Source organism: Felis catus, chromosome D2 (assembly GCF_018350175.1).
Source record: "Felis catus isolate Fca126 chromosome D2, F.catus_Fca126_mat1.0, whole genome shotgun sequence".
NCBI lineage: Eukaryota > Metazoa > Chordata > Mammalia > Carnivora > Felidae > Felis > Felis catus.
In genome coordinates, this window is record NC_058378.1 from 82,419,771 (window position 1) to 82,447,302 (window position 27,532).

At 48.5% G+C, this 27,532-nt stretch overlaps 2 protein-coding genes across 9 annotated transcripts in view; one reads left to right on the forward strand and one right to left on the reverse strand.

The window, feature by feature from the left end:
- The window catches only part of DOCK1 (dedicator of cytokinesis 1), a 529,364-nt gene that overhangs the window by 199,901 nt on the left and 301,931 nt on the right, over window positions 1-27,532 (forward strand). For all 4 annotated transcript variants that reach the window (XM_045040829.1, XM_011287620.4, XM_019813984.3 and 1 more), the window contains exons 26-27: window positions 8,049-8,176; window positions 10,226-10,321. In XM_045040829.1, the coding sequence (XP_044896764.1) occupies window positions 8,049-8,176; window positions 10,226-10,321 (224 nt within the window). The remainder of the gene's footprint in view (window positions 1-8,048; window positions 8,177-10,225; window positions 10,322-27,532) is intronic.
- Window positions 17,791-27,532, reverse strand: part of INSYN2A (inhibitory synaptic factor 2A) — a 58,235-nt gene continuing 48,493 nt past the window's right edge. For all 5 annotated transcript variants that reach the window (XM_023241083.2, XM_023241084.2, XM_045040831.1 and 2 more), the window contains one exon: window positions 17,791-20,398. In XM_023241083.2, the coding sequence (XP_023096851.2) occupies window positions 20,215-20,398 (184 nt within the window). In that variant the 3' untranslated portion in view covers window positions 17,791-20,214. The remainder of the gene's footprint in view (window positions 20,399-27,532) is intronic.

The window sequence follows — 27,532 nt, forward strand, 5'->3', positions numbered from 1 at the left end:
TCCCTTTACTCTGGCTCCTGGCACCCCATCTGTCAACCTGGACATAAGTAGATGGCTCCCGTGATCCCTTCTGTTGATGGCTCCATTTTATGCATTTCTGTTGTTTGAAGACTTATATGGAGGGAGAAAATCATTTGAACCAATTGAATCATGAGGGCACAGAGTTCTTAGAGAGTTGGAAAATAAGATGAGTGTCTGTAACAAATGAGTAACCAGCATCCCCCATTTATATAGCTCCTACTGTTTAATTCTCATTAAAAGTGTTAATCTGGATCTCAGTTCTATGTAACAGGCTCAAGGTTATTAAATGCACTTTATGGATCATTTGTTTAATGTGACCAAACTAAAAATTAAGCAGCACATTACTCAGTGTTCATAAAACGAATGTTTTAAATGGACAAATTCATTCTCGAATTTGCATCTTGCCTTAATGTAGAGCTGTAATGGGGTTATAGACGGATATTCTACTTGGACATTTATAAGCTGATGATGCCTTTTGAATACCTTTTATAAAGATTAATATTTTTTACTTTGTGCCCATTACCAGAGCATTAATCATCATGGCTTCAGCCTGCACAGCTGAGGACGAACAGATGTCGAATTATTGCTGTCTGTAATCATAGTGGATCACACTGGGAGAGGCGGGTGGAGCAGAGTGGCTGGGACCTCTGATCCCCACAGCTGATTTGTGTGAAGTCTGGGTCCACCGGGCTTGCCTGCCCCTTCCTGGCAGTCTGCGCTGGGCTGACTGCGTTCCCCTCTTACGGTGGGGAAGATCAGGAGAGCCGTGCCAGCTAGTTCTGGCCTCCCTGTGGGTCGTATCTCTGCCTCGACTCAGCCTAACAGGCAGTAGCAACCCTGCGGTCACATACACGTGAAGGCAGATCTGATAGGAGAAATCTGCTGTGGCCTCGATTCTCCTTCCGTTGACGAACATCAGTTCATTAAGATGAGAAATCACACAGGAGGTCTTTAACATCTGCCTCCTAGCATGCTCTGAGACCCTGCTGTCCAACACAAATAGAATGTGAGCCACATATGCAATTTATAACTTTCTAGAGGCCACATTAAAAAAAAAAGTACAACACAGTTGCTGAAATTAATTTTAATGATTTATCTAAAATACCATCTGAACATGACTTCAATCTAAATATTACTAATGACATAGTTTTTCATTCCTTTTTTCCACACTGGGTCTCTGAAATCCAGTGTGGTTTTTGACGCCTACAGCCCATCTCAATTTGGATGCTAGATTTTCATCACGGATCCTTAATCTGCATTTTTCACATTTAATAAAATTTACCGCTGAGAAGTGAATTCACACACCCAACTTGTTCCAGGTGTTCCATACCATTGTTTCCAATAAGCAAGTGTCATTGTTTTCATTTACATCTAAATTACTTAAAAATTAACTGAAATGGAAAATTCCATCTCTCAGTGCTGCCAGCTGTATTTCAAGTGGCCACCAGCTCCCCTCTTGGATAGGGCAGCTCGAAGGCGTTAGTCTTTGTGTACTTTTTGTTGAAAAGACTGACTTTGTATGATGATTTTATTTCTAGCACTTGTATTGGCAGCTGTCATTTATTAAATGTTCCTGTTTGCCAAATGCACACATTATACCATATGATTCTCACCATGAACCTCATAGGTAAACAGCCCCATTTTGCAGATAAGAAAAATTAAGGCTTAGAGAGTTTTTTTTTTATTTTTAAAATGTTTATTTAGTTTTGAGAGTGCGAGAGAGAGGCAGAGAGAGGGGGAGACACAGAATCTAAAGCAGGCTCCAGGCTCTGAGCTGTCGGCACAGAGCTGGACACAGGGCTCGAACCCGCGAGCTGTGAGATCATGACCTGAGCCGAGGTCAGATGCTTAACTGACTGAGCCACCCAAGCACTCCAAGGCTTAGAGAGTGTTAAGTAACTTGCCCAAGACCCAAAGCAGAGAGTGAGCAGGGTGGATTTTATTGTTCCTTGATCTGTGTGGGGAAACTGGACCTTGAAGAGAGTCCGGTGTCCCAAAATTGAAGAGTGACCCTGGTCCCTAAGCTTCTAGTCAAATATTTATTGTAGCTGTTTTCCAAGTGATTAGTTGTGGGTAGTTTATTTAAAATGTGTTTTCTGTTAAAAATACAAGAGTTTATTTGTTTGTGGGGGGTTTGCCAGTTTCCCAGGCCATCTGCCTTGGACCTAATTGGACTGTTGGCATGAATCATGGGACAGAAATGGCACTTAGTTCAGGGGGAAGGGTATTCAGGACACTGAGTTGGGACATTCAGAATATGACAGGAGATCCCTGTTTCTCAGCTGCCAGAGACTGCATCTGATGCTTTAAAATTGTTCATCGAAAGCATGAGTGTGTGTGGGTGTGTGTGCATATAGTGTGTGGGTGGGCGCGTATGGTGTGTGTGTGGGTGTGTAGTGTGTGGGTGTGTGCAGTGAGTGTGGTGCGAGTGCGTATATTGTGCAGTGTGTGTGAGCGTGTGTGTGCTGTACTGTCCTCTGTGCTCTTGAGTTTTGGACTTGATGTCGGGGTAGAAGCTGAGAGGCGTGGGTAGGTAGGGCGTGTGCCCACCGCTTCTGGAAGAGACTCAACAGTTGACCGAAACGTGGACCAAGAGGTCCCTCTTGGGGACTATCTCCCTCTGGAAGACGAGTGTTGGGAGGCCAGTGTGGGTGTGCTTTGGTGGGGGGGGGGGGGTGTCACACTGGGAGGGGACTGGCTTCTCACTGCACACCTGTCCTCAGATACTGTGTGCTTATAGTTGCACGGCCCCACCGGCTCTCGCACATGCGCTCGCACACGCGCATGTGTGTCTGCACACTCCTGACAGCCTTGGACACTGTCCAGTGAAACTGGGTCACCAGAAAGTGGGGAGAGATCTTGTTACGATGACGTCTTCCGAGGACAGGATAGGGCGGCTCGCACCGCAGGTCCCTTGTCACCTCTGAACGGGAGCCGGGCGCTGTGGTTTACAGATAAAGAACCAAGGATAGTGTGACAGCTGGCCTCCAAGGAGGAGCACGCACACTCAGGTCCTAGTTTATGTGTATGCGTGTGGCGGGGTGGGGGGGGTTCCCCTTGGTGAGAACAGGACCCCTTCTCACGGAGATTGCATTCCGGCACAGACAAAAGATGGCTGACCCAGGTGTCACAGCGGTCCACACGCCGGGCACCCGTGCCCGGGTCTGTCAGTGAGTCCTGCCGGGGCCTACAGATCACGGGTCACAACGGGACGTGCTGATTGGTTTGCCTCCAGCTTTGGTCCCCCCGGCCTCTGAAGGTCTCTCGGGCATGGTCCTTCCTGGGGGCCTGGGACGTGTTTCTGGAGGATGCTGCTGTCCTGTGACCCTGTGTCCTTGGAGGCCTGCATGAGATGCCTGCTGAGGTCACTGTGGTCTCTGAGGACAGCCCGGGTGCCCAGGCACCTGTCTCCAGAGCTCCGTCCTGGGGCTGGAGTGTCGGAAGCCTTCCTGAGGTCCTTCTGCGAGCATTGGCTCCTTTCATTCTCCCCGCTCCCCCGTCTCCCCTTTCTCCTAAGCTCCCATGGGTGCGGCGGGTGACGAAGGACTGACGAGCTGCAGAAACATCCAGCTTGCGGTTATGGGTCCATCAGAAGGATTCTAACAAAGGGGGTTTTATGTTGTCGGGGCTAAGAGAGTGAAATGTCTTCCGACGTGACAAAATGGTAGTGACGTTTCCCAAAGTTTGGTGGTTTCTCATCAAGAGGGGCTGGATGACAAAGGAACGCAGCTGACACGCAGACCCCAGGTTTGGGTAGCAGGTGGGCGTGCCCAGCACCAGGGAGCTGAAGATGGTGACAGCATCTCCTGTCGAAGATGAACAGGGCTGCCGTCACTTCTTCACCCCGGAGTAATTCTGACAAATGACACTCACACACTCAATTACCTCTGAGAACGGTGGAGTCAACAACTGCCTGTCCAGCATGACAGATAAATGGGGTGGGAAGGGATAGAACTCGGCCAGGGCATCCGGGTACCGGAGGCTGGCGGGCCATTCCGGCCATCTCTGGGGCCAGAGCTGTGTTCCTCTGATTTCCAAGACTGTTCGCAGACACACTCCTCCTCCCAACCTGGGCCGGTCTTCTCCCTCTGTTGGGTTCCTCCTCAGCTTGTTTGGTTTAGCTAAAAGTCATTTGTTTTCCTTAATCATGTTGTCAGAGTCCGGGGATTCCTGGCCGCAGCTTCTCCCTCAGATGTCTTGGAGATCTCCGAGATGGTGGCAGCGATACAGATGCCCCGATGGACAGGGGCGACCAAGGGCTTGGCCCCCCGGTGAGGGCGGTTAAGCTGGGTGATGGGTTTCAGGCTGAAGGGAACGAAGCCCATCATCCTGGTGGCGTCTTGCCAGGGGCTGTGAAGATGGCCGCCAACAGGGCTGGACCTGGACGGGTTTGCCAGGAGACCTTCCAGTCTGTTGGGTTCTAGGAGGTTGCCGTGTCGTCTTTACCCTGGATGTGGTGTTGTGATTGAGGTCAGCACGTCAAGGGCTACCGAAGGTGGTTGCCATTTGTGAGCATTGAGGTTCTGTAGGAAAGACCCTGGGCTTTGGAGGAAAGACCCTGGGCTTGCGGGATGCGTGTGTTCAGTGGGTCAGCATTTGGGGTCGATGCATCTTCAGTCTGGGTTCACTGCCACGGGTAGTTTTCTTGTCGCGTTTCCCTTGCGCTGGCTTGGTCTTTGGGCAGCTCTCGGACACCCGTGCAGGCTTCTGCACTGACAGCAGGTCTCGGCTCTTTGGAGCACTTCCCCTGTGAGTTTACGGGGCTCTGGTATTTGGGAGATGGTCTCCTTGGTGACTTCATCTGCTGACATCCCAGGGAAGGTGGGCTGAGAAGGGGAGGGCCCCGACATCCGCGAACAGAGACGTGGAAGGACTGTCATGGTCCCCACAGGACAGCGCCTTCTTCGCGTGCCATGTGTCTCACTGCCTGACCTCTGGTGAGTCCTGTCATTATAGCCAGTAAGGTGAGCCCGGCTGCTGCCCAGAAGATGCACAGCACGTTAGCACCTCATACATTAAGTATTGATTACCCTTATTGTGAAGTTGACAAGTGAAATCATATAATCACTGGGCAAAACACTTTCTGGAAAAATGGAGTAGCTGTTAGTCCTTTTCAAGGGGATAAATCGTAACGGGATTTGCAAAAGCCTGAGCCTGAGCTTTGTACGTGCGGTTCCCCGGAAGGAGGTGGAACAGCAGGGTTTGTGCTGTTTCTGTGTCCTTGATGCTTCCTGCCTGCACCCCACTCCCACCTGCACCACTGGGCCTTCATGACCGTGTACTCCTGGGAAAGTCTTCTACGTGGGTCGCAGCATACTTACGGGAGCCATTTCAACGCTGCATGCTCCTTTTTTTCTTCTGTTAAAAGAGTTCAGGAAACATTAGTGCGAAACATGCTTTTATGCGTCATTAACGTAAGCCCACCATGTGAAATCCTGAGACAAGCTAAGTATATCTAATGTTTGGGAGTACTGCCGTCTGTTCTGTCGTGCTCTGCATTTTAAAGGGGACGGCGGTGGCTGGGCTGGTTTCACAAGCAGAACTGGGGTGGTGGGAACACGTCGCTCCTGTTGGGAGGGCAGGACGGTACCGGAGTTAACTGGGCTCTCCCACCTGGAGGAGTAATTACGTTTCATCCTCAGTCTCCTTCATGTTCGTGTCCTTATTGTTCTTTAATTTTCTGAACATCCTTTTCTCTGCTCCCATCTGAAGCACAAAGGAAAATCCAGATGTTCTTTCGTCCCTGCACCCCAGTGTCCCTCCATTACACAGCCGTGCTCCCGGGAGCTGTTTTCCATTTTTCGTCCCCGCTCAGCCATTCCAGGAAGCTGCCTCAGGGGGCTCTGTGTGCCTCTCACTGCCACGCCCCAAGCTCGTTCTGTCCCACCCATTCTTGCCACCGTATTTGGCCACCTTGATCACTGTGCTCCCTTGCTTGGGTGGCGTCACTTGTCTGCCTCCTCCCACATCCTGGCTCTCTCCACCTTTGTGTCCTGCACAGCTCCTCTTCTAACACCTACATCCTGATGGTGGTCAGTTTTCTGCTCTTTTTGCATATTCCCTTTGATGGTCTTAGTGGCTTTCATTGCTGCCTAGAGGCTGGCGATGCTTTCTTCTGTGTTTCTAAACCGGAAATAATGTCTAGAACCCTGTCTCCGTTTGCCTAGTAGATGGGGCCACTTGGGTGTCCAACAGGCAACTCAGACTCCACTTGTCCAAAACTGGACCCTTGTCCTTTTCTCCCTCCTTTTAAAAATACCCTTCTTTTCTCACATTCCTCTCTTTGGATGGCATCACGTGGCTCCTTGGATGACACATCATTACCAGGACTCGGGTGGTTGTGTTTGACTCTCCTTTATCTGCCACCTTCCATCGCCGAGCCCCGGGTCCAGCCTGCCCCCAGTTTTCTCTTCCTCAAGGCCTCTTTCAAACTCACCACTGCAGCCGGAGGTCAGGTCTTTACTGTGTCTTGCCTGGTCAATTGCAGTGGCTAACTGACAGTTTCTCTCCCTCCTGTCTCCGCTGCCCTACCCGTGCGCCATGCCAGAGGGACTCTCGCCTTTTGCTCTGATCACATCTCTCCCCGCCCCCATCAGCATGTTGGTTTTCCCAACTTTCTTGACCTTACCCATCATGTGCATGCTGGTATCCAGCTGCCTGTCTGGCCTTTTAGCCCTTTCCAACGTTTCTTTATTTTTGAGACAGAGAGAGACAGAGCATGAACGGGGGAGGGGCAGAGAGAGAGGGAGACACAGAATCGGAAACAGGCTCCAGGCTCTGAGCCATCAGCCCAGAGCCCGACGTGGGGCTTGAACTCACGGACCGCGAGATCGTGACCTGGCTGAAGTCGGACGCTTAACCGACTGCGCCACCCAGGCGCCCCAACCCTTTCCTCCTCTCCCCACCCTCCACCTGTGCATGTCTCTTGAATGTGTCATATGCTCCCGCCTGCCTGACTCTGTGTCCAGGTTTCTCATTCCTTGATTGCCTGCCCCATGTGGGAGATTGCCATTCCTCTTGCCAGCAGGTGAAGGTCCTGCCTCCTAAAGGAGGCCTCCCTGACTCTCATCTCCAAGCCAGTGCCTACTCCCTTACTTCTCTCTCTTTCACTTGCCTGTGCATTAGCTCAGGGGTCTGGGAGGCCAGAGAGAGGCTGTGGCTCATCTCCTGGATCTATCGTAAGTCCTAAGAGCGAGCACCTTGTCCTAAGCATCTAACCAGGCCTAAGCCTTCGTACTTATCCTCGTGGGAGGAAGTACCCCGTACCCCAAACCTGTGAGTAGCTAGAGCCATCGTATCCTTGTTAAGAGATGAGGAAGCCGGGTCTCAGGGGTATCAGGAGCTGCCCAAGATGTCCCTGCCAGGAAGGGAGGAGAACTTTAACTCAGACAGCCTCTCTCCAGAGCCTGAGCTCTCAGCACCCCCGCAGACTGTCCCGGTGCAGGTGTGAGCCCAGCAGAAGTTTGCCCAGAATGAGCAAAGATCAAGCGGGGAATTTAGTAAGTTTATGACCTGGCCTAGCTCAGAAACATTTATGAGGCATAAGGGAGTAGAAGGAAACCACGCTTTGGTCCTCCTAGGAAAAAGTAAGAATAGCTGCAATTCAAAAAATATTTGTTGTGAGGAGTATTTCTTTTAAAGTTGTGAATCAAAGAATTTATACTTCAGCACAGAAAACCAGTCAAAACCCCCAGCATGTGTGTCTGTGTTTAGATCTGTGTGCACACCATGGGATGTACGTGAAAATGTGCTTATATATGTTTGTGGGTTATTTATTGTGCATTACAAGGAGACACACCCATAGACGTGTGCGCGTGTGTTTGTGTGTAAATTATTTCCATAGCGGTAGACACGATTTCTCCCCGCATCCCGCCATCTGACCGGCTCCAGATGTCAGTTTCACACATGCGAGAAAGTAAATGTAACATGCTGGAAACAATGTAACATGCTACGAAAACAAGCTTCTAGCAAATAGAGTTGCATCTTGGTGGGTCCCCTGCTGACTCGCAGCCCCGTGTCCCCTGCAGACTGCAGAGAGATCCTGCTTCCCATGATGACGGATCAGCTCAAGTACCATCTGGAGAGACAAGAAGACCTGGAGGCCTGCTGCCACCTGCTCAGCAACATTTTGGAGGTTCTGTACAGGAAGGATGTGGTGAGTAATGGCCGCGGCGGGAAGCGAGCCCCCGCCTCACGGAAGGCGCATTTGATTCCTTTACTTTTACGGGTTAGCCTGTTTCTCTCTGTTGAGTGGTACCCTTCAGGGATTTTTCTTTATGCACCAAGTATGATAACAGTGTAAAAACATCTTTTTTTTTTTTATTCTAAGTTTACTTCCTGTCACTTCTCAGGCGAATGCCTCCCCAGGACTGATTTTTGATTTTGACCCTTAAGGTCAGAAAATGACTTTGATGTTAAAAACTGGACGGGGGACCTGGGTGGCTCCGTGGGTTAAGTATTTGACTTCGGCTCAGGTCATGATCTCGTGGTTCCTGAGTTCAAGCTCTGTGCTGACAGCTCGGGGCCTGATGCCTGCTTCAGATTCTGTGTCTCCCTCTCTCTCTGCCCCTCCCCCGCTCGCACTCTCTTTCTCTCAAAATAAACATTAAAAAAGAAACTGGAAATGCGCAGATGGAGGCTATTATCTACATTCCTTTTTCTTAATTCTTATTTAAAAAAAATTTTTTAACGTTTATTTTTGAGAGACAGAGAGACAGGGTGAGAGTAGGGAAAGGGCAGAGAGAGAGGGAGACACAGAATCGGAAGCAGGCTCCAGGCTCCGAGCTGTCAACACAGAGCCCGACGTGGGGCTCGAACTCACGAACTGTGAGATCATGACCTGAGCGAAGTCAGACGCCCAACTGACTGAGCCACCCAGGCACCCCAATTCTTATTTTAATAAAGTAATACATGCACATAGTGGGTTTTTTTTAAGTCATTGGTGTTTCCTAGAGTTTTGAGAAGAACGGCCCCATGCCTCCTTCCCCAGATTCCACAACCCACCAGTCATTTCCTTCTGTGCCTTCTTAGCTAGTCTTTGTCTTTTTAAATGGTTTTTCTTTTTGTATTTGTCAATTGTTTGCTTAGTCTGTGGACCTTTTTTTGAAATCAGAAGTGGGTGCGAGCACACGTGCAAAAGGCTGACCCTGTGCCTTCCCATCGCCAACACACCCACCATACACAGCTGTGCACGGATGTGCACATGCACGAACTCGCCGACTCTCCGGTTGGGCCTGTACAGGTCCGTGTCCATCCATGTGCCTCCAGCAGGGGACAGATGGGCCAGGTTTTCAAGGTCAGCAGGGCTTAGTCTTTGCTCTCTCCCCCGTGACCTCTGGACACCTTCCCAGTCAACACACGCACATACCTGTCCTGCCCACTTCCTTCCTGCAGGGATTCGTTCTCTCGGAGCCTGGTGAGTGCCTTTGAAGAAAGAGATCAGATTGAATCACTTCATAGCAAGGGTGGCTATATCACCTCTTCCAGGGGAGTTGCCTTTGGAAGCTTCTAGAAGCCTTAATCCAATGGCCAGCTTCTAGGTCCCCTTCCAGGGCCTGCCTTTGTCTTAAAGGGGAGAAGGTTGGGAGTGAAGTGTATGTATGGCCCAGCCTCAAAGGTGATTCCTGCCCTGGCCTTGTGTGTGAGCACCGTGAGAACGTATTTAAACAAGTTCCAAGTTCAGGCCAAGTTCATCCCATCACACACAAAATACAAGAGCACATTTTTCCCGATGGAAGAATCCATGGCACATTATGGATTTTAGATAATGTGCTAAAATAAATACATTGAATTCCAGGTGCTGGATGCCCAGGTTATTCAAACTCGACAGGCAGAGCAATCTATGGCTGTTATCTGCCTGCTTTCCACTTACAAATGGCCAAGGGTCTCTAGAAAACTAATTGGTGGGCTAATCAGGGATCATAAACATTATATTGTTTAAACAGATTTGCTTTTATTTTTAAGGTTTGCTTAAATTCAATTACTATGATTATATAACAAATTATCACTAATGGACTATAATTAATAAGATGCGTTGCGTTTTCTTTGTGAAGGCTTTTGCCTTTGACAAGGGCCATTCTTCATCTCGTTAAGGGTTATAATTGATTTACTCTTTACAGGGTAAATGGATTCAGTGACAACTGCCGAGGCTTGCATGTTAATGATGGTCTTAGGTGTTGGTTTTCACTGCTGTGTCTTCCTCCAGGGGCCAACTCAGAGGCATGTCCAGATAATCATGGAGAAGCTTCTGCGGACAGTGAACCGAACTGTCATTTCCATGGGGCGGGATTCCGAGCTCATTGTAAGTGCTCCGTGGTGAATGCTTGGGCGCGTCATTGCGGCGGGGGGGCCCCTTCCCCAGGCGTGTCACTTATTCCCAGCCCCGAAAATCCATCTGGCCCTTTCCCAGCTGCCTTTTGAGCGTAAGCTTATTTTACTACATTGTAGTGAACAGCAGAGAAGCATTTATTTACAGTCTGGTACATAATATATGCTGATTTTCCATGATTCTAGAAGCAGGTGTCAAAGTTGAAGGGTCAGCAAACTAACATGTTAGAGACAGAAGCATCTGCTTCCAGTTACTCATTATTTACTTCTAGCAAAGGATATGGGTTTTCTTCTTAAGTTCTTACTCTTCTGGCACTTTCTTTCTACGTATTTACATTTAAGATGGCATTAATAAAATTTTATGACGGACCTTAAAAAGTAAATGAGGTGCTCCAACCCAGCCATTTTATTGCCTACCCTGATGGATCGTAGATGTCTCTCTTCTACAGGTGACTGAGGCATGCCATACTATCTATGATTTTTTTTCAAGAAAGTGTTAACAATAATTTAGACAGGTTTTCATTTTTTCTTTCCCCCTCCGGAGCTTACCACCCTCCCTCACTGCCATTATTCTTAAGTTTGGTTTCTTAGGCGAAGAAAGGTCCCATTTATTTTCCTTCATTTCTAGCACCTGTTACCATTTTACTAAGTTTGGTGGATGGCATTTCAAAAAAAACGCTAAGAACTTTTCGAATCCAGGAACACAACGTCCAGTTAGGGTTCTCGCTGGCAACCAGAGGAGATACGTTGTCCTTCCTCGTGTGACCATACTTCTTTCTGCGTATCCCGGGAGGGGAACAAGTTAACACATGCTCTTTGGGCAGCAAGGCCAGAATGCGCGGAGGGCTGGACCCGCTCCGGTTTCTGTGGCTCGCACCAACGAAGGCTGCGGTTTCGCATCTGACATCACGGTTGGGTAGCACCAAAGCGGGGCAATTGCTGTCTTAGTCTGTTTCCATCAGTAAAACAGCCTAGCTTGTGCTTCAGAGTTTCAGCACGTGTCATGGTCAGATTTTCCTTTGCAAGGCATTGACTGATCACATGTATGAAGTAGGAATGAAAATATTTCTTGTAAGTTGGCTTTATTTGCAGTGGACTTATCCATGAGTCCGTAATAGTACGTGCGTCTCCCTTATCACACTCTTTTCTGTACTCTTAATACCTTTGTGTAGGAGGGTGGAGACTGAGCCCCATGGAGTAGACGTGAGGTGACTCCGGGGCCCCCCACCCCCCCCCCCCCACCGTGGGCTGGTGCTCCCGTCTCCTTGGCACTGTGCCATGGGTGTCCTTGGAACACTCTCATGTTGTGGGACTCTGCGGGGCCCTGAAGCGGGATGGGTCCTGTGTGGCCTGAAGTTGAATCAAGTTTCGTGCCATTTCCTAAGGTGACCCATATTGGAATGGGCTGGAGTACAGAGGTGGGGGTGATGTGACGGCAGTGTGGGGCTGCAGGGAGTGAGTGATGGGCAGTGGCGATGGGCAGAGGGGCGAGATGGCCTGTGTGGGGGCTGGCGAGCAGAGGACGTGGTTCTGTCTAGAGTTAGGGGCCTGACTCCAGCAGGGTGTTCATTTGGGTCATTGCCCGCTGGCCGGCAGTTAACCTGGGATGACGAGGGCCAGGAGGGACTCCTACAAGTTTGGACAGTACTTGGAATGTGGAGAGACTGTGAGGCGTGCTCAACCAACGGATCCAGCGAGGGTAGAACAGAGGCCGTGGCACGCGGCCTCTTCTCCCAGACCACGTGGGCCCAGTGCCTCTGGGGGAGTTCTTATCTCAGGCACGATGCTCGTCGTGGTGGTTGTGATAGAGGCATGTTACTGAGCACTTACGGTAAAACCTTGGTTTGCGAGCATAATTGGTTCTGGGAACACACTTGTAATCCAAAGCACCCGTGTATCAAAGCAAATTTCAAGAACCGTCGGATCACTTGTGATCATGTGATGTTCGGTGCCATGTCCTACTCATATTGCAAGACGTTGCGCATTTATCAAGTTAAAATTTGCTAGGAATGTTTGCCCGTCTTGTGAAACACTCACAGAACAAGTTGTCTGCAATCCAAAGCTTTACTGTATTTCTCTGCCAGCCACTGTGTAATTAGTGGGGAGATTCTCACTTACTTCTCAACCTCACTGCAGAAAATGTCCTGCAAAGACACGAGGAGTGTTCTAGATCCTGTGGCTGGCGTGGCAGCTGTAATTTGGTGCCCTGGTTTGGTGCCACAGCTGGTCCTCCTAGTGTGTTCTGTAAGAATGGTACTCGTGGGGCTGACCCCAGTGGTGGCCAGAGGGCATCTCAGGGGACTACGAGTTGCTTCTAGGTCTTCGTCCAGGTTAGGGAGGCAGCTGCTCAGCAGAGGAAGCACCTCTCCACTTAGCATCTTTCAGTCATTTCTTTGGGTCAAATGCTAGGATCTCCTGGAGGTGGAAGGGAGGGTTGAGCCCTTTCCCCGAAGGGCGTGGAGGGACCTGTGTGTTCTGAGGAACCCTCGAGCGTCCCTTAGGAAAAGCCCCTGCGTGTTCTGAGAAGGGCTGACAGGGAGGGCCTTGTGCCGTCTTGCCCAGCTGGGGTCCTGTTCCTGCTGAGCACTCAGGAGGGGTTCAAGGCACTCTCTGGGAATGGGGGTGCAGAGCAAACCACCCACATCCAGGCCCGTTCCCCACCATCCCACTTTGTCCTACAGAAGTCTCTAGAAGCAGGAAGGGGACTTGGGTCCTAAGCTGACGCCTCCCAATTCCTACATCTTCAGTATCTATCAAAGGCATCCAGAGATCCCTTTTGTAAAACCAACTAGGCTGCGAGGGGAGAGACTCTCAAACGAAAAAATAGATTCTGAATAAGCTGTAATTACTTGGTGAGTGACAGCAGCATCGAGATGTTTTCGTGAAGGACACTGACCTTTTAAAATGAGTCGTTGAGAAGGATCTTTTTTGTACTGTTTATTTATTTTTGAGAGAGAGAGAGCGAGCAGGGAGGGACAGAGAGAGAGAGGAGGACAGAGGATCTCAAGCAGGCTCTGTGGCGACAGCAGAGAGCCCGACACGGGGCTCAAACTCACAAACTGTGAGATCGTGACCTAAACTGAAGTTGGATGCTCGACTGACTGAGCCCCTCCCAGGCACCCCTAGAAGGATCTTGAAGTCTTCCAGGAACCAGGAGCCCTTGTGCTGTCCACAGAGGGGGAAGACAGAGATGCTGCCCTGCTCAGAGAGCCCGACCTTGCTTTTCCAATTTGCTCAGATGTAGATTTATGCATTAACTTCTTTTTAAAATTTTTTTTTTCAACGTTTATTTATTTTTGGGACAGAGAGAGACAGAGCATGAACGGGGGAGGGGCAGAGAGAGAGAGGGAGACACAGAATCGGAAACAGGCTCCAGGCTCTGAGCCATCAGCCCAGAGCCTGACGCGGGGCTCGAACTCACGGACCGCGAGATTGTGACCTGGCTGAAGTCGGACGCTTAACCGACTGCGCCACCCAGGCGCCCCAACTTCTTAATGTCAGTGTTGTTGCCCTGTGAATTTAGATTAGAGGAAGATCTGGGGGGAAAGATGTCCCTGACAAGGGGGGCAAAAAACATCAGCAGTGGACCTTCCAGAGAAGGAGAGCAGACAGTGGTCTACAGATCTGTTGTGTGTCAGCTGTAACCTTCCACCGTAACACAGACATTTCTGTCCTTATGCGCTTGCTACTTAGGTTTGCATAAATGGAATGGGAACCGTGCAACTAGGAATTAGCTTCAAGATTCTGAATAATCACTGGAAATGGATTTAAAAATTAATGAATAGTTATGCTTCACCTCATGGTTTATTCCACAGTATCGTCAACAGTAATACCGAGAACGTGGCCTCTGTTCGCGTCGGAGTGTTGTTAGTTGGGAATGCTGTTGCAGGCTGACCATTTTCCCGTCTGTTTACGTGCGGACTTGAGAAATGCAGAACTCCCTGCGTAATCGGATAAGCAGAGACGTGCTGTGTGAGCCTTTTCTTTTATCTGTGTCTGTGGTATTTGCTCAATACCGTACAGCTGATTGTGTATCATTTGTTTTAGTTCATTTTATACCTTTCAGCATTCGATGTGACATGAACTGTTGGAACACATCTCACACATAGATGTGCCCTGACCCTAAGCGTCATACTTTTTTAACAAATAAAATTGCATCTGGCGAGTATAGAATTGTAGATCTTACGGATGCCGGAAACAGGTCCTAACCCAGAAGGCTTGTAGTCACCATGCCACAGAAGGAAGATCCCATTTTATCGTTATTCCAATGTGGTCTGCCACCGTAGAATACTTTTTTTTAGTGTTTATTTATTTTTGAGAGCGCGAGAGAGCGTGCAAGCAGGGGAGGGACAGAGAGAGAGGGACAGAGGACCTGAAGTGGGCTCCGTGCTGACAGCAGAGAGCCCGATGTGGGGCTCGAACTCATGAACCTTGAGATCCTGAGCAGAAGTCAGACGCTCACCTGACTGCACCCCCCCAGGTGCCCCTGATACTGTGGAATAATTGAGTGAAATGCTTAGTTTTATAGTGTCTGATTTCAGATTTGGGTTTTCTCTTCCTTTTTGGAAATTCCCGAGGCCCTTAGTGTTAGGTGGTGTTCTTAGTCATGGTATGTGGTTCGGAGCAGGTTCGGAGTCATGCTGGGTTCGGTGCTCTTGTCCCGTGGGCAGATGGCATGGCCAGCCTTCTGGGGGGTGACCTGCTACCCTCCCCCGTCCCCTCCCCCCATACGCGTGTGTCTCTGCTAGAAGAAGCACTTGTACGCAAAGCTGGGTTGAGAGAAGATCAGTTGTGCCTTCTCCTGTGATGTTAGGTGCCTCTACCATGTGATAAGATTTACATTCTGGTAATGGGGGCTTTAAAAATGTAATTGAGTGAGAAGGACTTTTAAGGATTTGTCTGCAGCCTGGATACCCACCAGAAGACCGGGAATCACTCATTCACTAAAATGAAAATGTGCCTCTCCTCAGGAAGGATTCCCTTGGAAAATTCTCCGTGTAGGCTTAGGAAAGGGAAAGAGGCCATCTCCATCGTCTGCTTGCTCCTTTGACCAGCACCTCCTGACTCACTGCACTCAAGTGAGGACGTTCTGCTGTCTCCACGCTGAGCGCCAGCCTTGGGGGACGCCGATGGGGCGGGGGTGCGTTGCATCACGAGGGCGGCGTCGCTGGTGGGGGAGATGTTGGTAGTGAGAAGCCAGCGCTTTCTCTGACCTGACATGCTTCTTTACTTGGAAGAGAGAAGAATGGAACTGGCCTGCCAGCCAAGAGAGCCCTTTGACCAAGACTCCTGACCAGATATTTGCACCGAGATGTGTTATGTGTCCATGCATGAACATTCGTTTTTGCGATGTTTATTCTAATGGAGTTGTGTCGGTGTGCTTTTTGAAGAATTCTGTTCTTCAAAAGAAAGTAATAACATTATAAAAGTTTCAAATGGAGAGTGTCTGGCTCTTCTATACGAGTGTCGTAAAAAGGGTCTCTAATTGTATGTGTGCTGATCAATCTACTTGAAAGACCTGTGGCTTTTAGCAAAGGCACGGCCTAACGTGCTTGCACGTGTGAGCCACGACGGCTTAATATATATATTTGTTTTCCTTCGGAATCGGCACAGGAGTTCTTTCTGCCTTTCTCACATTTCTAGTGTGTTTTCCAGGTTGGTCACTGCCTGGATGTACTGGGGAGGAGACAAACGCCACACCACTGCCTGGATAAAATATGCTGTGCTCTCTTTTGCATATCGTACTAAACCACGAAGGTGTCTTAAGTCAGTACGTACAGTTACAAGGCCGTATGCAGCTTTCGCAAGGCCTTCTCGCCTCCCGGAACGTGTGCTGCACATTGTAGCACCACTATAGCATTAGCATCAGTTAACCCCAGTTCACAAAACGGAACTCGATTGCTGAATTCTGTAGCTTCTCCGGGAAAGAGATTGGTCACACACCTATCTCATGCCAAATGTGCCGGTGACAGAGTTTTTCCCGATCAAAGAAGACATATTAGTATGGAAAGCAGCCTCTGTGATCTTTAGGTGACACTGCGCCTGTGAAGCCTGCCTTGCTTAGTAATCAAGTCAAATTTTACCAGCTGATAACAACGCTCCCTAAGAGTCCGTTCCCCCCGCGGTGGGCTTTATAAACACACTGCGCTGTTACAGATGGCGTGGGATGGAGACATTCACGACCTGGTTCTCGTTGGTTCGTTCTTGCTCTCTTCTACGAAAGGCACAAAGCAGGTACCTGGTTTTGAGTGTGCGTGGTCTGAGTTGAAATGCAGGGTTGTGTACCTCAGTTCTGCCTCCGATCCTACCAGAGGGAGAATGGCTTTGCAGGGCACGCGCATGGTTGCTTCTGAGATTGGAGGCAGCCTGCGCTGGTTTAGGAGCTCAGACAGGATTTACACCCCACCTCAGGTCTCCACGGCAACGGACACCTCGGGAGCCCCACGGAAGTGTGGGAAACTCCTGCCCACATCCTCCATCCTTTGCAGAGGAGAAGGGTTTTCCCACACCTTGATTTCCTCTCCATTTACACTCTGTTGGGGCGGGGGGAGGGCTTGCGATCCAAAGAGCAGAGGCAGGGGCCCCAGGACCTCTCCCTGGAGGCCGGTCACACACCAGTCACTCTGGAAGTACCTATGAGGCGGAACATCCTTTGCTGTAGGTGCTTGTTTGTAAGAGGGGACCTCTGTGGCAACCCCAGTTAAAGGGTGTGGTTTGAATGGTTGAAGAGTGTGACCCGAAGCGTCTCCCCAGGTGCTCCTGGCTGGTGCACCGTGTCTTCCTTCACACGCACGTGGGTCCCACCCATCCTTTCTTTTCGCTGGTGAGTGTGTGAGGGCAGCGGGGCCTCCGTCTCAGCCTGCAGGGGTCCTACCGTCCTTGCCGGTGGCCTCTGCCCTTATAGACAGCGGGAAAAGGGTGGGGACCCCTCCCTTGTGTCTCTGCCAGGGTGGCGAGGTGGAGATCTTTTACCCACCCCCAGAGAAGAGGAAAAGAAGGAGATGGCCGATCCCCTGGGACTAGGGAACTGCTTGGTGGCTGATTTGGAGAGAAGCTGTCTCCACGGGACCGTTGCAGGATTTGGCATGGAAAGACCGATGAGTTCACTGGTCTCTCTGAGGTGTTGTAAAAATTAGACACGAGTTAGTCAGATCCTACCGGGAGGTGCTTTGTGCCCTTAAAAAGTCTTCCTGTTCTCCTGGTGGCTGAAGCCCCCGCCAGAGTCCATGATCTGGAAAGCCCGGCCCCAGCTACACGTCAGCCCTGCCCCCTCCCAGCCAGGCCTGGGGAGCCTGCACTTGCCCGATGATTGTCTCCCTTCCTGAAGGCTAGAGGAAGTTTTTTGCAGCCCCAGCATCCTTCCCTTATTGTTATTTTCATGGATTACTTCTATTTTCCCAGATTACTGAGACCATGAAATAAGTTCAATATCCACACAAAACATTACCTTTGATTTTTTTTATTTAAAAATTAATAAAGAACTTAGTGACAAGTATAATAATTTAATCTCTATACGTAATGCCGTGTGTACATCTACATATGAGGGAACACTGTACTTTTTACCTTGGTTTTGTATCAAAGTTTTTACTTAACTCTTTCTAAGAGAAGAATCAGCATCTGGTAGTGACACATTGCAATTAAATTATGAAATGATTTTGAAAATATTTCTCTTCTGAAGATAGTTTTATTTTTAAATAGGGTTTATCTTCAGTTTCCTTCTTGACTCTGAACATTTTAATTTTTTTTTTTTTCTTTTTTGGTCTAGACTGCTTTCAAACAGTGATGCCATTCTGTTTACTAGGATGCCCTCTTGTTGAGATGGATTTATAACACTCGTCAGAAAGCCACTAACACCCTTATTTCAGTTCCCCGAGATAGTCGGGATTCGTAAAACACAAGGGGGTATAACTTGTTGCAAACATTTTTATAACTTTAGTTAAAAACAGTATAAAATACATGAAACACATTTTTTTTTTAATTTTTGTCTACATGAAACAATTATGCTTCCTTCATGGTACGGGATCAACGTGCCTGTCCATTTCCTTGCACAAAAATATTTCTCAATTCTGTTTACTGGTATTCAAGGATTTCCACCCTCACATAATGTTTCCACGAGAGATGCGTGTGTTTTTTTTAAAGGCTACCTCCGCAGTATAGTGTGAGCAATCCCAAAGAATGCTTACGTGACACACGCCTCATTGTTATCCGGTCCAGGTCTGATGGCTGATCACTAGGTCCCTGTAGAATCGAAACACTTAGAACTAAAATAAATTTGCTGTTGAATCAGGAGGAAAATGCACAGCAAGAGACAGCTCCCGTGAGAAATGCAGGTAGAGATCTCTTACCAAGGGTCGCCGCTTTGTTTTTGGCATCTAATCAATGAGGTGTGCATGCCAGCATTAGATTGGATGGGAAACTTCTGGACAGAAACTTGAAGACTAGGTTTTCTTGTACGTTCACACAACTATTCCAAAGTTCCGTTGTACAAAAAAAGGCAAAATAAGATCCCTACTTCCTCTTGTGAAAAGCAGAAAATTGATAGACCAGTCATTCCTAGACCAGGGGCTTTTGATCTCTATAAAAAAGATACTTGCAAAGGTGCAAAGTAATGAGTGAAAAAATAAAGGAACTAAGATCTGTATTGCAATGTGTAATCAAAAGAGGACTCTCAGTGTCACTGTTTATTTAAAAAATACCTAAAAACATTTGATTCACAGCTTTCCCCTAGGTATGTCATTTAGTACAACTGACTAATAGGTTCGATGCAGGCGACGCTAAGTTTGTCGGTTGGCAGCAGCTAAACTAAACAGGCGGTTTCTCTTTGAGATGGTCAGGTCTTCCACACTTGTTACAGAGCGTAACGGATTGTATAAAACGTCTGGCTGCGCTTTGGGTGACGAACGGTGTCTCAGAGATTGATCCACAGAAACGCTTTCCGGTGGCAGAGAACACCCGTGATTTATTGGTGACTGTACTATCCACCGTGTATCTCTATGTGTGTTTTCAGATTCTTGCCAGAATTTATCGTTTGGCCTTTGGGTACCCAAAGATTAAAAATGAGATCTAAGAAAGCTTAGTGTCCCATAGCTCTGACCCTGTCAACTGCAGTGATTAAAGGCATGTCCTGACTTTGGGGGACTCCTGGCTGCTGGCCGTTTGGAAAATGAGCAGTAAACATGTGGCAGGTCTGGAGATGAACAGAATGCTAAGTTTGAGGTGTCAACCTGACACTGAGATGTGGTCACTTGGCTTAGCGCTACAGCACATGAAGGCAAATATACATATAGTCACATTTGAGAGATTATTTATGGTCTCCGACCACTTGAAAAAATTGTGCTTTCTCCGGAATTTGATGTGCTGAAAATTGCACTCGCCCCCTGCTTATTTGCAAAATTAAACATAAAAATGAAGTCCTTTGCAAACATAAGGCTTGCTTTTTCTTCTCATTATCAAAAAAAAAAAAAAAAAAAAGAAAAAGAAAAAAGAAAGAAAGGCTTGAAAATAATTATGAGTTTTAGCTGTGTACAGAGTGACAGCCCATCGTCTCGCAGGCTGATGACGTAATACTTGCCGATCTGGGGCGGGGGCACAGAATTTTTTTACCTATCCCCTTTGACTACATAAACTTCATTTCAGAGTTTACCTCCCACGTCCACGAATTGCAGACAACAGCTGGCAAGGTGTGACGTGTACAACCTTGCTTCTGTTAATTATCTGTTCGTACAAAAGGCCTTTTTGGTAAGCAGGGTGGGAAGTGGGAAGCGCTGAGCCGGCCAAGGCTCGCTCCATCCTATTCGTTTTGGAAAAGGATTTACTTAACTCCAGTGGGTTTTCAAGACGGCCTTTAGACTCCAAACACCATGAGTTTTAAAGAAACCAGAGTTTCCATCTTCCATGCTTTTTAGATTCGGGTTTGGATTTTTGCTTGGGAGTTGCGGAGTAGGGCTCCTGAGAGTAAGGCGAAGGTACAACCTGAGTTTCCTCAAAAGGATGGAGTTTCCTCAGAACTGGCTGGAGCTTGTCTTCTTGCTGCTTAAAGTCCAGCTCCACACTGGGAAGAAGAGAGAGGGGAGAATTTAGTGCGTGATCTTCCCTATACAAAGATCCCCCTTAGTGACGGCAAAATGCGGTGCCGTCCTACGAGGGTAACGATCATTGGGATTATGTTTATTATGTGATTTTCCAGCTCAGTAGTGAGCAGTCGGCTGTGATCTATTGTAGCTCTGTGTCACTGAACTATCTCAGGTTCATTTTCCTTGAAAATCACTTACATGCTTTCGATGCGAGTCTTTGAAGTTTTATTAAGGTACTCCGTTGGTGTCAGAGCAGATAATGTGTTGGTGGAAATGAAAAAGATGACATCTGAATAACCCTTTTGCTTGTCTGGAGACTGCACACACATGCTTCACGGGATAGATGGATGAACAAAAGTAGGAGTGTTCGGGGGCCATCCTAGCACATACAGAACAGGGGCGTGAAGGCCCTTTGCCTGCACACCTTTTCTATAAGATTAGAGAAATCCATGGATCTCACCTCAAACAACTGTGGCATGAAATGACCTTGGCTTATGTTCTTTGCAAAACCTCATCATCTACCACACTCGTGAGGGCCACAATACCCAACCTCGGGGAAAACTGTGTTTGTGGGGTCGGTGCCATTGAATGTTACTCAGTTGTGATCAAAGACAGTTTTCAGGCAAGAACATGGTGTTCGGTGACGATGACCCCAAATCGTAATTACATTGCTGAAGCCAGAGTGTGTGGACATGTAGCCATGTGGAGGGACCTTGGGCAGTGGTGATGATGTTTGCGTTAGAATGACAGGACTGAAGGCGATTTTTTCTTATGAAATTTCTCCACAGCCTGCCTGGAGTCCTTGCTTCTCTTCATGGCTTTGGAAAACCCATCGTTGATCTCCCCACTAGTTTCTAGGTTATCCCCTTGACCTTTGGGATAGGATGCCCTGGTCCACACTTTCCTGTGATGGTCCCAGGAGTGATGAGCCTCATCTCCCTTCTCTCCACCCCTGTACCCTGATTATTTGCATGTGGGCGCCGGCTTCTAGAGAATTATGCTCTGTGCTCCTTCATGTCTGGTCTGGATGCTGACTAAATGTCAGTAGATTTCAGTAAAGGCTCCGTGGTGATGATAATACATGAGCTCATAACATTGTATATCCAGTGGAGCCGTAAACCATTTACAAACATGAAATCCTATTGATTTAGAGAGGCATTAATCCTAGCCAAATTTTGACATTTTGGAAAGACAAAACAGCAAAGCTGTATTATCTGGAGTTTTAAAAACAAGTTCAAGACCCATCTAATGGACCATTTTATGTTTTAAATCCACTGCTCCATTTTTCTTAGCATCAAAGACTGTACTGGTACTACTGGAAAAATTAAAAATATTGTCAGAGAAGTTTATGGCTAGTTAATAACCCCTGCGCCCAACGCAAGAATTCTTCGCCCCCCCCCTCATTTCAAAGGGCCTTTTTGAGTTATGGTGCTGTTTATGGGAAGGAGGAGGGAAGCTCGTGAACTCGTGCCTTGCTAATCTAGAACATGGGATAATGGAGGCACAGTCCCTCTTAAGGGCAGTTGTGGGAAGTGCAAATCTGCAGTTATGTGGCGTGGTGGGAAGAACAGGCCCAGCATCCTGCCTTTTCCTCTTGTTGCTGCGGGGGCTGTGCTGGCTTCGACAGGTGCCTGTTTCTCTATCTCCAGGTTCAGTGTCCTTTCCTTCAAGGAGTACAATAATTACTGCCCTGACAATTTCACTGCCTTCTGGTAAGGATTTCCCCCCACGCCCCCCAAAGAAAAGTCAGTGAAAAAGTTTCCTAAACTCTAAGATGCAATTCAGATATTACTTAATCCTTATTCTCTGTTGATCACTAATTTCATAATGGGAACAGGAGCGAGCAGTGATAAAGATAGATATTAAAGAATTCTTTGGCTTGGACCTTTAACAAGGAAAACAAGGACCTTGTAATTGAGTTTGTGAGATGCTGTGGTATCCAGCGTGGTGTGTTAGGTACAAAAGGGTAATTTTATCAGGCGCTTGGTTCGTATTGAAAGCATGCCTTCCAGATCATAACCACTTCAACAGTCCCAGATAGGTTTTGAGTTATTAGATGGTCAGGCGGGTGCCAGCATTTCCTAGGCCGACAGTACAGTTCTGGGTACGTCTAATTATTGAATTCCCATTAAGCAGCTACATTGGGAATCCTGTTATTAACCAATTTATCACACCGCGGAACCATGTAATCACAGAGTAATCTAATCTGAGTTCTTGTTAACAAAATGACTCGACTCTATCTGTCGAGTTGATTCCTGTTTGCCCTCCCCCATTACTGAGAAGCTGCCCTCAGGAGCAGGAGCTAGAGCCGGCTTCTTTATGGAGGGAGGGTGTATGGCCACGCATGCCCCCTGGGAAAGCCTGCCATGAGACTGGCAGTGACCTTGAGCCGTGCCCCCCCCCCCCCACGGCAGTGCGTCTGCCTGTGGAATGGTGTGCCCTGGCTATCAGACACATGATGTGTAGTACCGTGTGCCCTGTTGTCCCCTGGGGGCCTTTTGTCATTGTGGAAGGAACACGCCAAGTCACCGGGTTGATCTGAGGCAGACGACTGACTGGAGAGGGCAGTGTCTGAAGGTTAGTAGTCTGGCCAACTGTGGCTGACATACCGCAGAGGTCCCTTCGGTCTTAGCCAAATGGCCAGAGGGAAGCAGCACCTGCTGTCCTGTCTGGAGCAGAGGACTTGGACAGAAGCCACCAGTGGACATCGGGCCCTCGGACTCTGCGCACAGACCCCAACCCTGCGAGTTATTCAGTTGTCCCGTGCCTGCGGGAGAGGCAGTGCCCTGAGTGACACTGGATGTGGGGATGGGGCCCTGTGGCTGCCTGGCAGACCCCGTGGTGCGGGTGTGGTCACCACTGCTGAAGACATTACTATTGTCTTCGTGGCTCTTACTTTCTTCCCGCCTGGCCCTGGCATAGCTGGCCACTCCTCGTCCCCCTTCTCCAGCCGCCTCCGACAGGCCCCTCCCACCGCTCCTTTCTTTTCTCCTTCTCTGCCCTCACCACGAACACTTACTTATTTGTTTCCTGATTATTTTGCCTTTGTCCCCCAAGTGCAGGTGCAGGGACTGGGGGAATGTTGTCCCATCCCCTGTTCCCAGCACCCACAGTAGAGCCTGGATCATGGCAGTTGACTACATAATCCTTACTGAATTGACAAGTGAACGCAGAGCCTTAAAAGACAAAGTCACCTCTGCTTTAGTCCTAGCTGCCCTGGGCTCTTCTGGTTGAGTCACGTGGCCCGTGCCCCCTGCCCCCTCTCTCCTCCCACCCTGAGCCCACTCCTTGCCACAGACCAACAGGGCTTCTCCTGGGGGTCCTGCCGTGGAACCCGCTCCAAGTGGAATCTGCCTGTCTCCATTCTGTCAGAACATAATCAAAGAAGATAAGGAAACATCTTCTGCAACACACACAAGGATCCTTTTGGAGCTGGGCCCCACACTTTCAGACCCTACTTCTCTTTTTCTGGAAGAGTCTGTCTGAAGATCTTGGAAAGGATGGACGGGGTCCCTAGGCGCTCGTGAGTGGTCAGCTGTTCCCGTGCTCTGCTCAGGGGAGCTCAGGAGTGGTGTTTCATTCCTCCTGTGGGCTGGAGGAAGGCCTGGGCCACAGGTGGAGGTCTGGGTGGTGTTTTCCACCTTGTTGAGGGTGACCGGCCTCCACTGTCCAGTTTAGTCCTGCTTCCCTGGAGTGGTTCCAGCTCGGAGACATAACCCTGGTGGAACGAGTAGATGGAGACGTTTGTATTCCAAGTTTGGGCTGTAGACCTCGTAGTCCAGGTCCGTGGACTCTGCTGGGGGTTTCCACCGCTCTCTGCACCCGCCGGGGTCTGTGTGCCCGTCAGCACACATGAAGCAGGAGGCCGCTGGGACTGCCACCCATCTCCTGCAGGCAGGATCTGGTGTTCGTGATGCACTGTCATGGAGAGATGTAGGTCATGCAGAATGCTGTCTGTCAGGAGGATGAGCAGTCTGGAAAAAGTCCTGATTCTTGAGCTCCAAAGCATGAATGCGAAGGGGCTGTGGCCAGCCAGCCTTACCTGTGCTAGGTGTTCTCGCCTTTCATGCTTGAGCAAAAACCCAGACTGCAGATTGTGCTGGGTGAGACAGAGTGCCCTGAAGTCCTGGGGCTATGTCCAAGACATAAGTCCCCAGGAGCTGCTGTTATTTACCTTGACACTTCTCCATTCCCTGCCTGCTTCCCCTTCTCCCGCCAGACAACTGAACCATTTCACCAAAGGCTTTGTGTTGAGAACTCCATGTGAACAGAATCACGCAATAGCACAGGCCTTCGTGAAGCCACGTGCCCTACTCCACATGATCCACTGTGATAAGTGATTAAAGCAATGGGCTGTAGAGTCAACTTCTTTGGTTAATCTTTTAAAAGTGCAAGTTTTGGGGGCACCTGGGTGGCTCAGTCAGGTTAAGCATCTGACGTCGGCTCAGGTCATGATCTCATGGTTTGTGAGTTCGAGCCCCATGTCAGGCTCTGTGCTGACATGTGTCAGGCTCTCCAGCTCAGAGCCTGGAGCCTACTTCAGATTCTGTGTCTCCCTTTCTCTCTGCCCTCCCCTGGTCATGCTCTGTCTCTTGCTCTCTGTCTCAAAATAAATAAACATTGAAAAAAATTTTTTTTTAAAATGAAAAATTTAACTATAGGGGCTTTTCTTAAAAATTATTATTCTGTACATTTCCAAAGAAACAAAAGTGTATCCTAAATCTTAGGCTGCTCCGTCAGCTGGCACCCAAGCTTTGTTTTCTTCCTGGAGACTCTGCTAAGCTTTGTAGTAACACCTCTCCCCCCACTCCCTGTGCAGAGGAGTGTGGTTGTAGCTTCTCCAGTCAGTGCTCTGCTTGTCTGATGCTCCTATAAATACTTGGACCTCGCCATGGTTTCTTTAGCACGCTGTCGCCAACTCCTCAAGTTAATTTAAGGGGAACATAGTTAAAACATCCCTTTCTTCAGTCCTCTGTGTGGAGCAGTTAGGAGTTGAAAGCAAGTGAGTTTGGCTCCCAAGCATTTGTGTTTTCTGGAGTGGAGGAAAACCTGAAATCTCGGATTTCTCCAGCCTCAGCAACGTCGGCAGGCTCCATAGACTGCAGAGCAGAAGCGTCTGTTTTTAATTCTCTCTGAATGAGATCGCAGAGTCCCCTTTGCTATCTGTGGCTCTGACTGACTTGCGCTCCGCCACTGTGGGTAAATCATCTCCCCTTGGGGGACCTGAGCTTGCTGGGATGCGAAACGGTGGTGGACATGCGCTCTTCCACCACGTGGACGTTCCATGGCACAACCTCGAGTGCAGAGAAACACAGTCATCAGGGTATGTGCTGGCTCTTGCTGTGTAGATCTGGATGGGACAGATCATGTTCCCCAAAGTGCAATGCTTTACGTATATAGCTAGAATCTGTAAGCTCCCTATCAGCACCATGGACAACGCCGGTGTTGTTCAGAGGGAGCCCAAGGTTAGGCTCTGAGTTTTCAGACTGGCTGTGTCCCTTGCCAGCTGGGAGAATTTAGGAAGTCTCTTCCTCCTGGGCCTTGGTTTCCATACATGACCCTGGCCACACCTCCAGGTAGTTGAAGAACCCGCACCCAAAATAGCCATCGTACTCTCCCAAGTGCATTGCCACTTGAATATCTGGGGGCATCATACATCCAGCATGTCCAAAATCAAATCTTTCCTCCAGCCTATTGTCTTTTCCTTTCAAACACAGCCTACAGCCAGCATTCATCCAGGTGGCCAAAGCCACACACCTTGCCATCAAGCTTCACTAGTCCTTTCTGCTTGATCCCACCAGCTGGGTCAGTGGATTTGCCCTCAGCATCCTTCCTCTTGGGCCAACATCCACTACCCTTGTTGAGACCTTGAGAAGTTTTTCCTCTGACCATTGAAACTGCCAAGCAGTGGGCTTTCTTTCTCTTCTCTGCCTCCCTGTCTCCCTTCTATCTCGACTTCCTTCTCTTCTCTCTTCCTCTTCTCCCCTCCCTCTCTGTTTCTTCTCCCTCTTTCTCCCTCTCTCTCTCTCCCCCTTCTCTCCCGCCTCCCTCTCCCCTCCCTCTGTTTCCTACTCCTCTACACCCCTCTCTCCTCTCCCTAACCCATTTCTCAGTAACCTTCCATAGTCACCTTCAGAAATCCTAAAACTCCTTGGCAAAGTCCTGCTCATCCTTCAGCCTAGCTACATGACACCTCTTCTTTCTGTGGGATTTCCAGAATAACCACATCTGCCCACCCTCCTTCCTGTCCAAACTCACGTGGAACAAGCTGCCCCTCAGGCATCGTTGTCTCTGCATTTTTACTAGAGCATGTCCATTTCACATTGGATTGTAGCTGTTTTTCTCTCATGACTTTGAACTCACTGAGAGACAGACCCTATTTAATTCCTCTTATGTCTGAGGTGTATTTAATACAGTGTCAGGCTCAGAACATGTTTTGCTTCTGAATTGAAATAAACTGATGAACTCAATCCAGATCCCCTCACTTCTGACCTCTACAGAATGCTACTGTTCTGTTTTTTATTTTACATTTATAATCTGTCATCTAAATGAATATATACAAAATATGTTTATGTGTTAATATACCTATATTATATATTATCTGTCAGTCCCATGCCAATAGGTTCAAATATTAATAATTTATATTGCCAGCTTTTTAACCCTTTGAACATAGAACTGATTCATCATAACTTTGGATCCTTCCCTCACCATTATTTCACATAGTAGGTGCATAAGCCAAGTTTATAGAATCACTATAAGATGTAAAATACCAGAAGTAGAGGAGTATTCAATAATATTAATCCCTAAACTATAAGATCTCCCCCCCTCCTTTCCTGGTACAGTATGGCAAGGAAATTATTACAGTTGTAAAAACTAAAAACACTAGTCTGTTATCCTGCTATAATTATACGATGGTCGCCAAAGTTATTGTTAGACAATGACTTTTCTGAGTGGTTCTTCATCTTGACTATAGTGGAAAACAGCCCTCTTCCTTGGTGCTGGGCTGAGTTCTGTCCTCGATCTCCATCTTAGCTATGACTTCCTTTGGAGTACAAATACTGGTCTTGCACCCAGGTCTTATCAAAGTGCCCGAATTTATGGGCTGGCCACAT